The sequence below is a fragment of the Ranitomeya imitator genome, chromosome 2, assembly GCF_032444005.1.
Source record: "Ranitomeya imitator isolate aRanImi1 chromosome 2, aRanImi1.pri, whole genome shotgun sequence".
Taxonomy (NCBI): Eukaryota; Metazoa; Chordata; class Amphibia; order Anura; family Dendrobatidae; genus Ranitomeya; species Ranitomeya imitator.
This window is the reverse complement of record NC_091283.1, coordinates 170,220,925-170,239,936: the sequence shown is the minus strand read 5'-3', so window position 1 is coordinate 170,239,936 and position 19,012 is coordinate 170,220,925. Positions and strand designations below refer to the sequence as shown.

General features: G+C 48.6%; 1 protein-coding gene across 7 annotated transcripts in view; it reads right to left on the bottom strand.

The window, feature by feature from the left end:
• The window catches only part of CCDC120 (coiled-coil domain containing 120), a 28,053-nt gene extending 9,542 nt beyond the window's left edge, over nt 1-18,511 (bottom strand). The window contains exons 1-2 of one of the 7 annotated variants that reach the window (XM_069747947.1): nt 18,260-18,317; nt 6,169-6,206 (exon numbers count right to left, since the gene is read on the bottom strand). Coding sequence is in view for 1 of the 7 variants with exons in the window: in XM_069747941.1 (XP_069604042.1) it covers nt 18,260-18,424 (165 nt within the window). In the remaining 6 variants the exon portion in view is untranslated. Of the gene's footprint in view, nt 1-6,168; nt 6,207-18,210 lie in introns of all 7 variants that reach the window. The other 6 variants (XM_069747948.1, XM_069747943.1, XM_069747942.1 and 3 more) reach the window with 6 other exon arrangements.
• Between the last annotated feature and the right edge of the window lie 501 nt (nt 18,512-19,012).

Genomic DNA, 19,012 nt, shown 5'->3' with positions numbered 1-19,012 from the left:
CCGGCCTTCACCCATACAGGATATCATCAACGGAGGAGAAGGTCCCATGCACTACAACTCCCAGCATGCTCTGCGCCACTAAAGATCCTGAACAAGTCCGACAGAGGACCGCCGTACCCCCACTAAAGATCCTGAACAAGCCCTACAGAGGACAGCCATACCCCCACTAAAGATCCTCAACAAGCCCTACAGAGGACAGCCGTACCCCCACTAAAGATCCTGAACAAGCCCTACAGAGGACAGCCGTACCCACACTAAAGATCCTGAACAAGCCCTACAGAGGACAGCCGTACCCCCACTAAAGATCCTGAACAAGCCCTACAGAGGACGGCCGTACCCCCACTAAAGATCCTGAACAAGCCCTACAGAGGACGGCCGTACCCACACTAAAGATCCTCAACAAGCCCTACAGAGGACGGCCATACCCACACTAAAGATCCTCAACAAGCCCTGCAGAGGACAGCCGTACCCACACTAAAGATCCTAAACAAGCCCTACAGAGGACCGCCGTACCCCCACTAAAGATCCTAAACAAGCCCTACAGAGGACAGCCGTACCCCCACTAAAGATCCTAAACAAGCCCTACAGAGGACAGCCATACCTCCACTAAAGATCCTGAACAAGCCCTACAGAGGACAGCCATACCCCCACTAAAGATCCTCAACAAGCCCTACAGAGGACAGCCGTACCCCCACTAAAGATCCTGAACAAGCCCTACAGAGGACGGCCGTACCCCCACTAAAGATCCTGAACAAGCCCTACAGAGGACAGCCGTACCCACACTAAAGATCCTGAACAAGCCCTACAGAGGACGGCCGTACCCACACTAAAGATCCTGAACAAGCCCTACAGAGGACGGCCGTACCCACACTAAAGATCCTCAACAAGCCCTACAGAGGACGGCCATACCCACACTAAAGATCCTCAACAAGCCCTACAGAGGACAGCCGTACCCCCACTAAAGATCCTAAACAAGCCCTACAGAGGACAGCCATACCTCCACTAAAGATCCTGAACAAGCCCTACAGAGGACAGCCATACCCCCACTAAAGATCCTCAACAAGCCCTACAGAGGACAGCCGTACCCCCACTAAAGATCCTGAACAAGCCCTACAGAGGACGGCCGTACCCCCACTAAAGATCCTGAACAAGCCCTACAGAGGACAGCCGTACCCACACTAAAGATCCTGAACAAGCCCTACAGAGGACGGCCGTACCCACACTAAAGATCCTCAACAAGCCCTACAGAGGACGGCCATACCCACACTAAAGATCCTCAACAAGCCCTACAGAGGACAGCCGTACCCACACTAAAGATCCTAAACAAGCCCTACAGAGGACCGCCGTACCCCCACTAAAGATCCTAAACAAGCCCTACAGAGGACAGCCATACCTCCACTAAAGATCCTGAACAAGCCCTACAGAGGACAGCCATACCCCCACTAAAGATCCTCAACAAGCCCTACAGAGGACAGCCGTACCCACACTAAAGATCCTCAACAAGCCCTACAGAGGACAGCCGTACCCACACTAAAGATCCTCAACAAGCCCTACAGAGGACAGCCATACCTACTAAAGATCCTCAACAAGCCCTACAGAGGACAGCCGTACCCCCCACTAAAGATCCTTAACAAGCCCTACAGAGGACCGCCGTACCCCCACTAAAGATCCTAAATAAACCCTACAGAGGACCGCCGCACCCCTACGCCCCGAAGCTGGGGCTCTGCGTACATGCCAGAAACTTTGTGCTGTAAATCTCCAGGACTGAAGTGACTAAGGGGGAAGGGGGATCAGCAGAGAAATGGAGCCATGATGGCGGCCATATTGGGCTCCACTCCGCTTTCCGCACGTCGGATGCAATTTCTCCCTAAACCTTGTACGGAGCGCTCCGTTAATAATAATAATAATAATCTTTATTTATAAAGCGCCAACATATTCCGCAGCGCTTTACAGTTTAAACAGTTTCAAACACAAAAGTCATAAGTAACAACGTTAACAATACAATAATTAAAGCAAAATAAGACGACCCTGCTCGTGAGAGCTTACAATCTACAATGAGGAGGGGGAGATACAAAGTACAGGTGTGTATTTACAATGATGTATTTACAATGATGGTCCAGCCATCTTCAGGGGTTGGGGAATAGATGGAGATAGTGAATGGGCTACACACACAAACATAACTTTGATTAGTGAATGTGATAGGCTGCTCTGAACAAATGTGTTTTGAGCGAGCGCCGTTGTGCGTGAATGATCGGTGCCGTCTCCCTGTCGGTAACACGAGTCAGACACAACATGACAAGGACTGTGCGGCTGGAGGGTCCATTGAGACCTGACACACTTCACATTACAATGTCAGCAGCAAAATCTCAGAAGACTGTAACCCCTTGCTGAACCTGTTTCCACATTGCACAGGTAATTATCAGTAGCATATATGGTCACCCAGCTTTCCAGAGACCCTGAATGGCACAAATCTAATGGTTTACAACTACATCACAGCGGGTCTGGCAATGTGCTCATGAACCAGAAGGTTGGATGAACAGATATCTAGTGCTGCAGTGCATTGAGAGATGATTTGTCAATTAACCTGTTGGTATGAGCAGGGCTGGCATCAAAAGCAAACAACCCAGGCAAATACCCTGCAAAGCAGGTGGAGCGGAGACCCTTTACAGGGAGAAAAAAAAAAAACACAGAGAAGGGGACAACAGCGTTATATCACCCTCATCCTCAGGATCGGAGGGGGTCCAGACGTTGGAACTCCATGCAGCACTATGTCGCCTTCATCCTCAGGATCGGAGGGGGCCCAGGTGTTGGATCTCCATGCAGCACTATGTCGCCTTCATCCTCAGGATCGGAGGGGGCCCAGACGTTGGATCTCCATGCAGCACTATGTCGCCTTCATCCTCAGGATCGGAGGGGGCCCAGACGTTGGATCTCCATGCAGCACTATGTCGCCTTCATCCTCAGGATCGGAGAGGGCCCATATGTCGGATGTCCATGCAGCACTAGGTCGCCCTCATCCTCAGGATCGGAGGGGGCCCAGACGTTGGATCTCCATGCAGCACTATGTCGCCTTCATCCTCAGGATCGGAGAGGGCCCATATGTCGGATGTCCATGCAGCACTAGGTCGCCCTCATCCTCAGGATCGGAGGGGGCCCAGACGTTGGATCTCCATGCAGCACGATGTCGCCTTCCTCCTCAGGATCGGAGGGGGCCCAGACGTTGGATCTCCATACAGCACTATGTCGCCTTCATCCTCAGGATCGGAGAGGGCCCATATGTCGGATGTCCATGCAGCACTAGGTCGCCCTCATCCTCAGGATCGGAGGGGGCCCAGACGTTGGATCTCCATGCAGCACTATGTCGCCTTCCTCCTCAGGATCGGAGGGGGCCCATATGTCGGATGTCCATGCAGCACTATGTCGCCTTCATCCTCAGGATCGGAGGGGGCCCAGACGTTGGATCTCCATGCAGCACTATGTCGCCTTCATCCTCAGGATCGGAGGGGGCCCAGACGTTGGATCTCCATGCAGCACTATGTCGCCTTCATCCTCAGGATCGGAGAGGGCCCATATGTCGGATGTCCATGCAGCACTAGGTCGCCCTCATCCTCAGGATCGGAGGGGGCCCAGACGTTGGATCTCCATGCAGCACTATATCGCCTTCATCCTCAGGATCGGAGGGGGCCCAGACGTTGGATCTCCATGCAGCACTATGTCGCCTTCATCCTCAGGATCGGAGGGGGCCCAGACGTTGGATCTCCATGCAGCACTATGTCGCCTTCCTCCTCAGGATCGGAGGGGGCCCATATGTCGGATGTCCATGCAGCACTATGTCGCCTTCATCCTCAGGATCGGAGAGGGCCCATATGTCGGATCTCCATGCAGCACTATGTCGCCTTCCTCCTCAGGATCGGAGGGGGCCCAGACGTTGGATCTCCATGCAGCACTATGTCGCCTTCCTCCTCAGGATCGGAGGGGGCCCATATGTCGGATGTCCATGCAGCACTATGTCGCCTTCATCCTCAGGATCGGAGGGGGTCCCATGCAGCGACACATAACTTATTCTCAAGATCAGACGGGGTCTAAGCCTGCCTTCCCCTTTACCTTGCCTGTGTGTCAATGTAGTTCTGTCCATGCACCAAGTGCTCTGGATGAACAATTCTGCCATGCATGTAATCATCAGCAACACAAGTACATGTGGTGCACTGCGGGGGCTATGGGTCTGTTCAGACATATTCCCCTTTTGCCTTGGATACTACAGGCGCCACCATAAAGGAAAGAGTGGGAACGAGCTTTCCCAATATGTTGGGGTGTAAAGCAGCCAAGTCTTCACGTGGCCCCTTCTAGAAGACGCACGGTCAATCATCCATGAACCAGAGATGGTAACCAAACACAGAAATCCTGGCAAATCTGGGTATAAGGTTGGACCCAATGTTATCGTGACCCCCAGTTTACCTGGAGCCAGTCCTGGGAACATGACTCTTTTGGCAAACCCTATCCTGCCCCTTGTGCCATGCGGCCTCCTCGCCCGGTCTGTGCCATGTCACACTGCAAAGGTTACAGCTGAATCACGGACAGATCAGGCTTCCGTCACTTCTGCAAACAATTCTGTCATCCTGTGCAACAAGCCGGGGATTGTTCCAGAATGCGGCATCACCGGGGATCAGCGTGTCCTAAGCCTCTGATCTAACGCAGCAAACACCTCCCCGATCCCCGCGATCTGTCACTCATTAACACAATGCATGCCATTGTCCACGCCTCGCTGGTATCTGCACAATTCAGCGTCCTCACATTACAATACAAACATTTTTATGACCCCGCCACCCTCTCCCGAGGACTACTGTAACCCTAAAGACAAATCCCCCCAGTTCTACTTTTCTGAAAACTTCATAAAACTTTAATTCAGACGCTTTTTAGCGATTTCTAGGATCTTGGGAAAGCTGGGTAACACTACAACCGCCATTATAACTCCCAACCCCCCGACGTGCTGTACAGGGGACTGTATAGCAGACAGCGGGGCAGCCGCACAAGGATGGATACTGAAGGGGGTACAACACTGCAGCGCTTTCATCCTCCGGATCAATGGGAGTCCCAGACTGCAGACCTCTACGGATCATAAATACAAATATCTCTTTATTAAAAGGGATTACTAACCAGTTTCAGGGAAAGTTGGGCCTTAATGCACAGTCATCCAGCTTTCCCAGATCAGCAGGTTTGCTCCAGTTTGCATTGACATTCAGGACACAGGGAAAGTTGTGTAACACCTCGGCACAAAGCTTTGTAACAGCTGGAGAGCCAGGGCATGGGGGATCACTGGTGTAGGGCAATCATCTGCAGAAACCTCTTCTCTTGTCATCGTAAGAAGATGGTAGGCGCTGGACCGCACCGCAGTGGACCGCCCCTGGATGAGTATAATATAACCTTTTTCTCATCTTTCAGGATACATCGGGGGCTTATCTACAGTATTACAGAATGCTGTAGATAAGCCCCTGATGCTGATTTGCTTAGCTCGCCCTCCATTTTGGGGGGTGATGGGAATAGCCCTTTAAAGGGAACCTATCTTCATAGATGGATATTATAGATAGTGCTGGTGTAAACAAGCATTTTTGCAATTTACTGCTTATTAAAATTTGCAGTCGTTCTTGAGATACCACTTGTTTATAGCTCGTTGCCTAGGAGACCGACCACCGCTGCTTGCAAGCGCTGTGCTGAAGCTGACCAGGATTGGGAGGTAACATCGCACTCCAGGGATTTTAGCAGCTTTAAAACTCAATAGAAAAAGCAGGTGAATACTCCTCATGTTCTGAAGTGGTCGGTCTCCGAGGCAACAAGCTATAAACAAAAGAGCAAATAGCTCAAGGTTGAAAATTTTAATAATTTAAACGCAAAATTTCTTGTATTAACAAGTGCTACCCATCCATGAAGATGGCAATCACCCTTTAACATGGAAAAGCTGAGTGATGTCCCCTGAGGCACATGTAATAGCAGACCTATTGCCGGGTACCCAACTTTCCTAACAGGTGATATCACGAGAGAAGAGGACTACTTCTGCTTTGGGGGCAATGTGTTAGGAAACCTCCACATTTGCAGTATATTGGGTCCGGTTCTGACAAAAGGTGTGAAATGCCCCTACCCCCAGTAAGCTTGCATTGTGCGCCCTTTACTTACCGGGCGCGATCCAGCAGACGGCCATTCACCTCCCGACTCTGAAAGCAAGACAGAACACGTAAAAAGCGTGCACATGATATTGCTGTTGGGTATGCAGCAGAGCCGAGCGTGCAAACGTAGCAGAGCCGAGCGTGCAAACGTAGCAGAGCCGAGCGTGCAAACGTAGCAGAGCCGAGCGTGTTACTAATGCCAGGAGGAATTTCTGTAATTATCCAATGTCGTGTCCTGTTTAGAATTATTCTAACACAATGACAAGCTCAGCTCTGCTACATCTGTGGGCACATATTACATATTAGTAACGTCATGTATTATCCCATTCAATCCTTTCATAGTTATGTTGGTCCAGGGAAAAGCAGAGCCAAAATGGCCATCATTATGGAGTTGGTACGTGGGGTGCCGGGCTCTCCTGTCCCAGCGGTATATGGGGGGTACGCATGGCTTATGGGACTTCTCTGCTGGGTATAGTAGTCCACCCCTTACATCAGGTTGTCACATGCTGTGCCCGGTGCCGTGAACATGCGGTGATTCACCTGGGCGGCTCTCGGCAGGGGGTACACAGAGTACAAATAACAGGCGCACGGTTGGCAGTGTCCACTGCGAGGACGTCATCGGTGCAGCAATTATACGCTTATAATAGTCACCTACCCCGCATGGTGAGATAACTCGGGACACACCTAGCCGCACACCTCCACAGGAGACTCTGTCCTCCCGGTGACCGCAGGTGGAGGAGTTTATTGCAGCCATTTATATTGGGCTCGCGGGTAGTGGTACAGGGCAGGCTTGGGGTTAGGTGACACTTAAGGTGAACACCCAGATTATTTTGGACAGTACAAGTCCTCCACCTTCCTCGTGGCACCCGCGCTGGGACGGGAGGATTACGTCATGTGATAATTTTAGATCTACATTATGTAACGACTCTTTGCTAATCGGTTGCGACATTCAATACCTTGATGTTTCCCAATCAGTTCCTGGAAAAGATGGGTGACATCCAAAATGGCTGACACTACAGCGCCAGGGCGCCATTCCAAAAAGATGTGCAAGGGTGGAAAAACCCCGCTTTCTCAGAACCAGGAAGAAAAAAAAAAAACAAAAAAAAACAAAAAAAAAAAAAACCTAGGGCCCTTTAAGTGCAAGTTGGGTGAGAAGTAGAACCTGGGCACCCGGCCTGGAGATTTGGCAGCGATAGCAGGTGATAGATCACTGTCAGCACTGCACCCCTGACCGTACAGGTAATGATGACATCATCGGCAGGCCGACAGTCAGGATGACATCATCATCTGCGCCCGGTAACATGACATCACCCAGGAATGCTGCGCCCGCTGCTGCCAGTGATCTACAGAGGCGCCCACAAGGCTTATGGCATCACATGATCAGGGGTGTAGTACTGTATCACACCACACAGGTTTAGGTACAGCAGCTCAGTCTACAGTATCATACAAGACATGACTAGATACAGCATCTGAATCTGCAAATAACTGCACAAAAATAGCTGAGATACACCAGGTCAACAGAGCAGCACATGATTGGCTTAGATACACCAGTGCAAATATACAGGCTTACACACTAGGCAGACAGCGTCAGACATGACAGCCTTAGATACAGCAGCTCAGCACACATGCTTAGATATGCTGTCTGCTGAGCTGCCATCACGCAAAAAGCTTAGATACGGCAGCTCAGGGACCACCACACGTGACAAGCGTAGATACACCTCAGTAGACCATCACAAACAACCAGCTAATATACACAGATTGGCAGAGAGTATCACATAATAGGTTTAGATACATGGCTCAGCAGACCGCATCACACATTACAGGATTAGATACACCAGTCCGGGTGTCAGTGGCGGTACTCCCAGCACCGTAACCTTTGGCCCAGCAGGAAGCGTCAGCGAGTCCGCACTGCACCCAGCGGGCGAGAACGTGCCCTGCCTGACTCAGCGGTGCGCAGAGGCTCCTGCTCCCCAGCCACAGTCCTCCGCAGGCTTCCTGCGTACACCGCCACTTCCTGTAACCAATACTTGTTCAGGCCTGGAGTCCTCCCAGAATCCCAGGGGCAGACAGAGGATAACACTACCCCATCACCTGCCGCTGAATGTTACCTTCCCTCCTGAGACAAGCAGCCTGCGCAGCCTCTGATGACCGCTTAGCCCCAGATTCCGCCGGCAGCAGTCTGACATCTGCAGTGGCCATTAGTCACAGAAATAGTGAGACGACTCGGGTCAGGAGCAGCTGCGTCATGGCACTTTATTGCTTTATACCCTCGTATTACAATCGGTGTCGTAACCGTACAATTATTATAATCAGAGCTTGCTTTTTTTATTACGGCTCTTAAAAATTACAAATCGGTTCATAAATTCAAGACGGGAAAAAAAAAAATACAGAAAATTAAAAGGGACATTCAAGACAATTTATACATTAACATCTACAAAAGGCTCCGCGGGGGCGGGCATTAGAGAATTCCATGCCATGCCCGCCTGCTTCATTCATCAAGCACTATAGTTGCCTTTGGTGCCCGTATCAAACAATCAGAGCTCAGCTTTCAATTATTAAACTGCTCTGGAAAGATTAGAGAGGACTCAAGATCTCGATTCCATAGGTAAATCTGACCTGTGAAAATTATTTTTTTTTTTTAGGGGCGCTAATCCTAATTTCGGCACATTGCGCATCATTCACACCCAAGTATGGTGTGAGCATGGGGGCAGGGAATTTGTCGACATCCTGTCAATACCGTCAGCCTCACCCAAACCTTAACGGATGATAACAGGGAATAACGCAAATGGAGACAGTAGACTTAGTCGTGTTCCTTAAAAGGTTTAGTCTCATTTTCACAAATTGGTATGGTCGGATAATGCTTGTAAAAACTAGCACTTGTGCAATTTACTGCTTGTTAAAATTTGTAGTGGTTCTTGAGATATTAACACTTGTTTACAGCTCATTGCCTTGGAGACCGACCACCTCTGCTAGACAACAAACAGGCACAGTGCTGACACGCTTTTCTATTAAGCTTATGAGCACCGATTTGACGCTGGCAAAGATCGTTGGAGCATGCTGTTACCTCCTAATCCCGGCCAGCACTTATAAGATAGACAGCAGCGGTGGACGGTCTCCTAGGCAACAAGTTGCAAACAAAAGTGTTAATATCTCAAGAATGACTGCAAATTTTAATAAGCAGTAAATTGCAAAAGTGCTTGTTTTTACAAGTACTATCCGACAATATCCATTTATCAAAATAGGAAATAATCCTTTAAGGGGCTTTTTAATTAGGAGGCATCATACAGGTAATTCTCTCCCACTGATTTCAATAGGCAAAGCCTGCCCTACAGGCGCAGCGTGCCACCATGGGGCTGGTTGATGACACCATGCCTTCACTGCACCTCCGATAATATTTTCCTCTGATCGCATGAACTGCGTAAATTGGGGGTCAATGCAATCCCATAGTGTCAGGACAAAACTATACAACCTTGCCTGTCAGGACCCAACCAATCACGACAGCTGTAACGGTCAAGTTTATGGTTACCACCCGGCATTCCCCCAATATGGCTGCCATGTCAACCCCAATCATGCAATACCCCTTTGGTAAAGCGCAACATCATGTCTCCATTAAGTGTCACCATTTTGCGACACAGGTAGGTCAGGGACGTCCAACATCTATTTGACCAATTGCTGTACGCTAGACCAAATTTTTAAGTTGCATCCCCGAAAAAAAAACATTTCAAGGGAAATTTTACCTATCCGGTCCCTAAACCACTACCATAGTGTTATACATGATGAGATATTTCTAACAAAGTCCCCATCCAAAATGTCTCCTGCAGCATGGGGAGGGGAATTTATATTAAGAGTCATGTGGGCGGCTCTAATCCACCAAAGAGTCAGGCAATGCCACACCTCCCGTCCTGATAAATCTGTACAAGCCAGCAACATCCGGTCCATGCGCAGGAAATCTGTGTGTACGGCCCCATCTGTGCAGTACGCATGCCCTGGATGCCGCTGGCCCATCCCAGTCTATAAGTCAGCACCGCCCACCTGACTCTTCACAGGCAGGAACTGCAACCGTATTAACCTTACAGTCGTGTGAACCCTATGATGGCATTTTAAAGTGCTTTATATACTTGCTGACAGGTTCCCTTTATGTAACTGCTAGGACTGGATCCCCTAAGGTGTGTCTTTGGGGAGCACCATGAGAAAGCGTCTGTCTACAGCGGATCACAGCCTGAGAGCGAGACATCTACAGTGATCTAAATGTTTACAGACGGATTTTTGTCATGTCCCCAGGAGAAGATCTTGGCTTCATAAGAGCCCCAGAAATAAGAAATTCTGGAGCCCCGCCCAGCGGACCCCAACTATTAAGAAGGATTATCTTTCCCCTTAAAAAAAAAAAAAGTGTTACACAATTTTGGCTTTGAATTATGCAAAGGAAAATAAAAGCGGTGTAGTCCGCAGTGACGGGTCCTCCAAGGGGGATGACAGGTTTTCAAAGTGCACTTCCCCTTTAATAACCATCATCACCCTGAAACTGGGCGACTGTTGCTAGAACTTGTTCCTCGCTCTTTAGGCTAAGACTTTCATGTGTGACTTCATCGCTCTGGAGTGTTACAGAACATGCCACAATCCGTCGGGGCCCGCAACGTGGCCTCTGCTGACATAATCCCACAGCGTTAATCCTCAACCTCAAGACGCCACCGTCTTCAGCCTCTACACTCAGGACCAATTCCCAGAGTCGACAGTAGCCACAGGGCGTCTGTGTGGTGTCTACATGTGTATACTACGCCAGACGGCAATGACGGAAACGTTCCTTAAAGGGGTGATCCCTACAGACGTCAGAGGCGGCCCCTTTTCAGAACCCCTCTCAATGAGCCAGAACCATCAGCACATTTGTTCAAGTAGCTTTCTTTCTGGAGATTATACAGACGGCTGTTTCATAAGACAACCCCCTTATCGACACACTGGGGTAGATCAACAAGGTAATACAGAAAAAAAAAATTGTTACCCATAGCAACCAATCACAGCTCAGCTTTCATTTTACCAAAGCGGTTTAAAAAATGAAAGCTGAGCTCTGATTGGTTGCTTATGCGCAAGAAATAATTTTGATAAACACAAGGCCTCAAAAAGGTGCAGCAGAGAACTGTACGTGGCGCTTTAATAAGGGTCCCCTGCTTTGAATAAAACTTGTTAATAGAGTCCCCTGACAATCGACCGCTATGAGGCCCATTGTCGAAATGTGTCATTCCCAGCTTGGCATCTGCCCACTTCTCCTAAGTTCCACCATATATGTACGGCAGAATTTGGAAGGATCAGGCTCATGCGCTGAGCCCGCTCCATGCTCGGCAGGTGCAGGCTGTGTTAATGGTTACCACGTAAGCGATTAGACAAGGTTGACCCCCCACAACACACACCCATCCACCAATAGGATGTTTAATATCACCTGTGGGTCCAATTTTGACCTTTGCAACATAAGCCCCCGTATAACTGCATAAAGCCACCATGAGAGGTACTATTAGCACCACCATTTTGACTCTAGAGCGGGGTAGGGAACGTTTTTTCTAGCAAGGGCCATTTTTACCATCCTTCGGGGTCCGTACAAATCACACGCCAATTCTGCCCACAAGGTGCGTCCTGGCACTGGTGTGAGGACGTAACATTTCACTGCACACACCTCAGCGTTCAGTACTTAACAGTGTGTGTGAGCGACGTGCTCACAGAGCAAGAAGAAAGTAAAGGCCAGCGGACGCCAAAATACAGCTGCCGGTCCAAGCACTGCAGTCCCTGGGAATCTCCTGGGGGCTGGATATAAATGTCATCGAGGGCCGAAATTGGCCAGTGGGCCTGAGGTTCCCCACCCCTGCTTTAGAGAATTACTGCTCCGAGGCCACGTACAGGGGGAACCCCGGTTCTGCTTATAGCATCCAAAACATGCACAGCTTTGATCCATGGAGAAGGCCTTGGCCAAATGGACAGTTCCATCTACAGTCTGCTCCAAGGGATTCATTTTGGCGACCATCGGAGGTTTTTGCGCCTGGACCCCCACCCAGCAAAAGTTTAATAAAAGTTTAAGGTGGAAATATGGCCGCCAGGGTCTGGGTTGACATTTTGGTTGTGCCTAGAGACGTATATTTGTATTATTACATTGTGACCACAAAATCCTTTATCAAACCCAAAATGACTGAAGGAGCGAGGACTCTAGGGCCTGTGCACCCTGAACCTGCCCAGATCACATTCCCTTGTCGCCCGCACCTCAGCATACGTCTCCACCTGAAATACCGGAGACTGGAATTAGCAGCAGAGGCGACAACAATTATTTTTTATTAGGAAAATTACTTCCTGTTCGTAACATACCAGCAGAGATTCCCACAGGTAGGGGACACCGCAGCCTCGAGACACCAGCTCTGTGCCCACTAACTGACAGAAAATCTGTGTGACACTGGCCCCAGGGCATATCTGCCATTCAGGGTCCTGGAAAAGCTTAGCAACAACTACCATGGGAGCGCACTGGCAGCCATATTAGTTGTGTGATACACAGTGTTACCCGTCACCAGGAAGAATCATGACAGACGCGTATGGGAAGAGTGAAGACTCCCATATGTTGTACCATCCCGAGCACACAAACAAAAGGAAACATTCTGTCAGCAGCCAGACGACACAGTGGCTGCGTACCGATGGCGGATGTGTCGCTACCCACGGCATGGGGGAAGACCTATAATATTCACCACTCACATGAGTCGTCACCCATAGTCCCCAGACAACTCCTCGTACTGCACAGAAGCCCCAACCATCTGTATACCCGTACTAGCAAACGCCAACATACCCGACAACCCTGGTGCCAGGTATCTGCACCCCACAAACATCCATCTATAGCGTAACGGGGTATACACAGTAGGCACACACTAATATACTACAGGTGTTTACACTGTATATAAGGTATAAGGGTACACATAGATATAGTACAGGGGTATACACATTGTATAAAGGCACATACTAATAAAGTAGAGGTGTCTACACAGTGCCGTATAGAGTAACACACTAATATAGTACAGGTGTATACAGGCACATACTAGTATAGTAAAGGTGTACACACAGTGCCGTATAGAGTAACACACTAACATAGTACAGGTGTATACAGACACATACTAGTATAGTAAAGGTGTATACACAGTGCCGTATAGAGTAACACTAATATAGTACAGGTGTATACAGGCACATACTAGTATAGTAAAGGTGTATACACAGTGCCGTATAGAGTAACACACTAATATAGTACAGGTGTATACAAGCACATACTAGTATAGTAAAGGTGTATACACAGTGCCGTATAGAGTAACACACTAACATAGCACAGGTGTATACAGGCACATACTAGTATAGTAGAGGTGTATACACAGTGCCGTATAGAGTAACACACTAATATAGTACAGGTGTATACACGGTGTATGGTGTATAGAGGCACATAATATAGTACAGGTGTATATAGGCACATACTAATATAGTAGAGGAGTATACACAGTATAGAGGCACATACAGTATAGAGGCACATTACAGATGATACAAAACTATGTAAAGCAGTTAATACGAGAGAAGATAGTATTCTGCTACAGATGGATCTGGATAGGTTGGAAACTTGGGCTGAAAAGTGGCAGATGAGGTTTAACAATGATAAATGTAAGGTTATACACATGGGAAGAAGGAATCAATATCACCATTACACACTGAACGGGAAACCACTGGGTAAATCTGACAGTGAGAAGGACTTGGGGATCCTAGTTAATGATAAACTTACCTGGAGCAGCCAGTGCCAGGCAGCAGCTGCCAAGGCAAACAGGATCATGGGGTGCATTAAAAGAGGTCTGGATACACATGATGAGAGCATTATACTGCCTCTGTACAAATCCCTAGTTAGACCGCACATGGAGTACTGTGTCCAGTTTTGGGCACCGGTGCTCAGGAAGGATATAATGGAACTAGAGAGAGTACAAAGGAGGGCAACAAAATTAATAAAGGGGATGGGAGAACTACAATACCCAGATAGATTAGCGAAATTAGGATTATTTAGTCTAGAAAAAAGACGACTGAGGGGCGATCTAATAACCATGTATAAGTATATAAGGGGACAATACAAATATCTCGCTGAGGATCTGTTTATACCAAGGAAGGTGACAGGCACAAGGGGGCATTCTTTGCGTCTGGAGGAGAGAAGGTTTTTCCACCAACATAGAAGAGGATTCTTTACTGTTAGGGCAGTGAGAATCTGGAATTGCTTGCCTGAGGAGGTGGTGATGGCGAACTCAGTCGGGGGGGTTCAAGAGAGGCCTGGATGTCTTCCTGGAGCAGAACAATATTGTATCATACAATTAGGTTCTGTAGAAGGACGTAGATCTGGGGATTTATTATGATGGAATATAGGCTGAACTGGATGGACAAATGTCTTTTTTCGGCCTTACTAACTATGTTACTATGTTACTAATATAGCACAGGTGTACAGATAGTATAAAAGGTATAGGGGTATACACAGATCTAGCACAGGGGTATACACAGTATATAAGATATAGGACAAGTGTATACACAGAATACACAACATGATATAGATGCCAGCACATACATCATATACACTACTGGTTCCAGTCACATGGGAGTTTTATGGAAAGTTATTTTTACAAAAAACAACCAAAACTTCCGACTGTGTTAAATATAAAGTAATATGCGAATACAGCCATAAATATAGGCTATGTGCACGCGTTGCAGATTTTGCTGCGGATTTGCACCAGTTTTCCCTGAGTTTACAGTGCCATGTAAACCTATGGAAAAAATCCGCAGTGCACATGGTGCGGAAAAAAAGTGCAGAAACGTTGTTAATTCCGCAGCATGTCACTTCTTTGTGCGGATTCCACGGCGGTTTACACCTGCTCCATAAGTCCGGAAAAATCTACACCACTTTCCACAACATGTGCACGTGGCCATAATATACTAAAGTGCATCCACAGACATACTGACAGGCATTGTGAGCCCCAACGGGGACAGTGATACTGATGTCTCTAAAGCACGGTGGAATTAATGACGCTATTTATGACAGTAAAATAAATACGCCGTCCATCACACAGAGCACTACACCCATACGCCGTCCATCACACAGAACATTACACCCATACGCCGTCCATCACACAGAGCACTACACCCATACGCCGTCCATCACACAGAACATTACACCCATACGCCGTCCATCACACATAGCACTACACTCATACGCTGTCCATCACACATAGCACTACACTCATACGTCGTCCATCACACATAGCACTACACTCATACGCCGTCCATCACACAGAGCATCACAGAGCCTTACACCCATATGCCGTCCATCACACATAGCACTACACCCATACGCCGTCCATCACACATAGCACTACACTCATACGCCGTCCATCACACAGAGCATCACAGAGCCTTACACCCATACGCCGTCCATCACACAGAACATCACACCCATACGCCGTCCATCACACAGAGCACTACACCCATACGCCGTCCATCACACAGAGCACTACACCCATACGCCGTCCATCACACATAGCACTACACTCATACCACTACACTCATACGTCGTCCATCACACAGAGCATTACACCCATACGCCGCCCATCACACATAGCACTACACTCATACGACGTCCATCACACAGAGCATCACACAGAGCCTTACACCCATACGCCGTCCATCACACATAGCACTACACCCATATACTGTCCATCACAAATAGCACTACACTCATACTCCGTCCATCACACAGAGCATCACACAGAGCCTTACACCCATATGCCGTTCATCACACATAGCACTACACCCATACGCCGTCCATCACACATAGCACTACACCCATACGCCGTCCATCACACAGAGCCTTACACCCATACGCCGTCCATCACAGAGCCTTACACCCATACGCCGTCCATCACAGAGCCTTACACCCATATGCCGTTCATCACACATAGCACTACACCCATACGCCGTCCATCACACATAGCACTACACTCATACGCCGTCCATCACACATAGCACTACACTCATACGCCGTCCATCACACAGAGCATCACACAGAGCCTTACACCCATACGCCGTCCATCACACAGAGCACTACACCCATACGCCGTCCATTACACAGAGCACTACACCCATACGCCGTCCATTACACAGAGCATTACACCCATATGCCGTCCATCACACAGAGCATTAAACTCATATGCCGTCCATCACACAGAGCATTAAACTCATATGCCGTCCATCACAAAAAAGTAACGTACATCAATCATAATACACTATACTATAAGCCTACACTGACACCGCTGCCGCCTCATCACTATAGAAGCTACCACCTCACCAACACCGGAGCTCCTGCAACCCCCAACCTACTGTCTCCTTCCCCATAATCCTGTAGAATGTAAGCCCGCAAGGGCAGGGTCCTCGCCCCTCTGAACCAGTCTGTCATTATTAGCTTACTGTAAGTGATATCTGTAAGTTGTATGTAACCCCTTCTCATGTACAGCACCCAGGAATCAATGGTGCTATATAAATAATAATAATAAATAATAATAATAATACATAGGATGCACAGGCCATCAGATATACAGTCATCCTTCACATCTATAATATACAGGTCACCATAAACAACACACACAGCACATAATACACACACACACACAGCACATAATACACACACACATCACATAATACACACACACACAGCACATAATACACACACACAGCACATAATACACACACACACACAGCACATAATACACACACACACAGCACATAATACACACACACACAGCACATAATACACACACACACACAGCACATAATACACACACACACACAGCACATAACACACACACACACACAGCACATAATACACACACACACACACACAGCACATAATACACACACACACACAGCACATAATACACACACACAGCACATAATACACACACACACACACAGCACATAATACACACACAGCACATAATACACACACACACACAGCACATAATACACACACACACAGCACATAATACACACACACACAGCACATAATACACACACACACACAGCACATAATACACACACACACACACAGCACATAATACACACACACACAGCACATAATACACACACAGCACATAATACACACACACACACAGCACATAATACACACACACACACAACACATAATACACACACACACAGCACATAATACACACACACACAGCACATAATACACACACACACAGCACATAATACACACACAGCACATAATACACACACACACACAGCACATAATACACACACACACACAACACATAACACACACACACACAGCACATAATACACACACACACAGCACATAATACACACACAGCACAGCACATAATACACACACAACACAGCACATAATACACACACAACACAGCACATAATACACACACACAGCACATAATACACACACACAGCACATAATACACACACACAGCACATAATACACACACACACACACAGCACATAATACACACACACAGCACATAATACACACACACAGCACATAATACACACACAGCACATAATACACACACACACACAGCACATAATACACACACACAGCACATAATACACACACAGCACATAATACACACATACAGCACATAATACACACACAGCACATAATACACACACACAGCACATAATACACACACACAGCACATAATACACACACACAGCACATAATACACACACACACAGCACATAATATACACACACACACAGCACATAATACACACACACACACACACAGCACATAATACACACACACACACACACACAGCACATAATACACACACACACACACACACATACACACACACACACACCACCCATGTAAACAGCCGTCTGCTGTGGCTGTATGAGCGTCAGCCGCTCCACTGGATCAGTATGGGGCTCACATCCCGCACACACGGTAAACATGTCAGCTAGCAGGCGGCACACAGCACCGATCACACCGCACCTGGCCGCGCCGATCTCACCGCACACTCCCGGGGACGCTCTCCTCTCACCTCTCCGGCCGCAGGTACCAACCTGCACTCTCCGCTCACAGGCGCTTCCAGCGGAACACACCAACTGCACGTCCAAGCCGGGGGGGGAGCCCTGGCTACAAGATCAAACCATTCCCCACAGAGGTTGCCTCTTTCTTCCCTCCCCCTGCAGACCTGTCTGCGCATTGGTACAGTCCGACCTCAAGGTTCTGGATTCCAAAAATTCCAGGAATGAAGGATTAACCTTTTAATTACCGCAGACATTCTGCCTGTGGGCACAGCCAGGTACTGCCAGAGCTGAGGGCACGGCCAGGTACTGCCAGAGCTGAGGGCACGGCCAGGTACTGCCAGAGCTGAGGGCACGGCCAGGTACTGCCAGAGCTGAGGGCACGGCCCGGTACTGCCAGAGCTGAGAGCACGGCCCGGTACTGCCAGAGCTGAGGGCACGGCCCGGTACTGCCAGAGCTGAGGGCACGGCCCGGTACTGCCAGAGCTGAGGGCACGGCCAGGTACTGCCAGAGCTGAGGGCACGGCCCGGTACTGCCAGAGCTGAGGGCACGGCCCGGTACTGCCAGAGCTGAGGGCACGGCCAGGTACTGCCAGAGCTGAGGGCACGGCCAGATACTACCAGAGCTGAGGGCACGGCCAGGTACTGCCAGAGCTGAGGGCACGGCCAGGTACTGCCAGAGCTGAGGGCACGGCCAGGTACTGCCAGAGCAGTGGGCACGGCCAGGTACTGCCAGAGCTGAGGGCACAGCTAGGTACTGCCAGAGC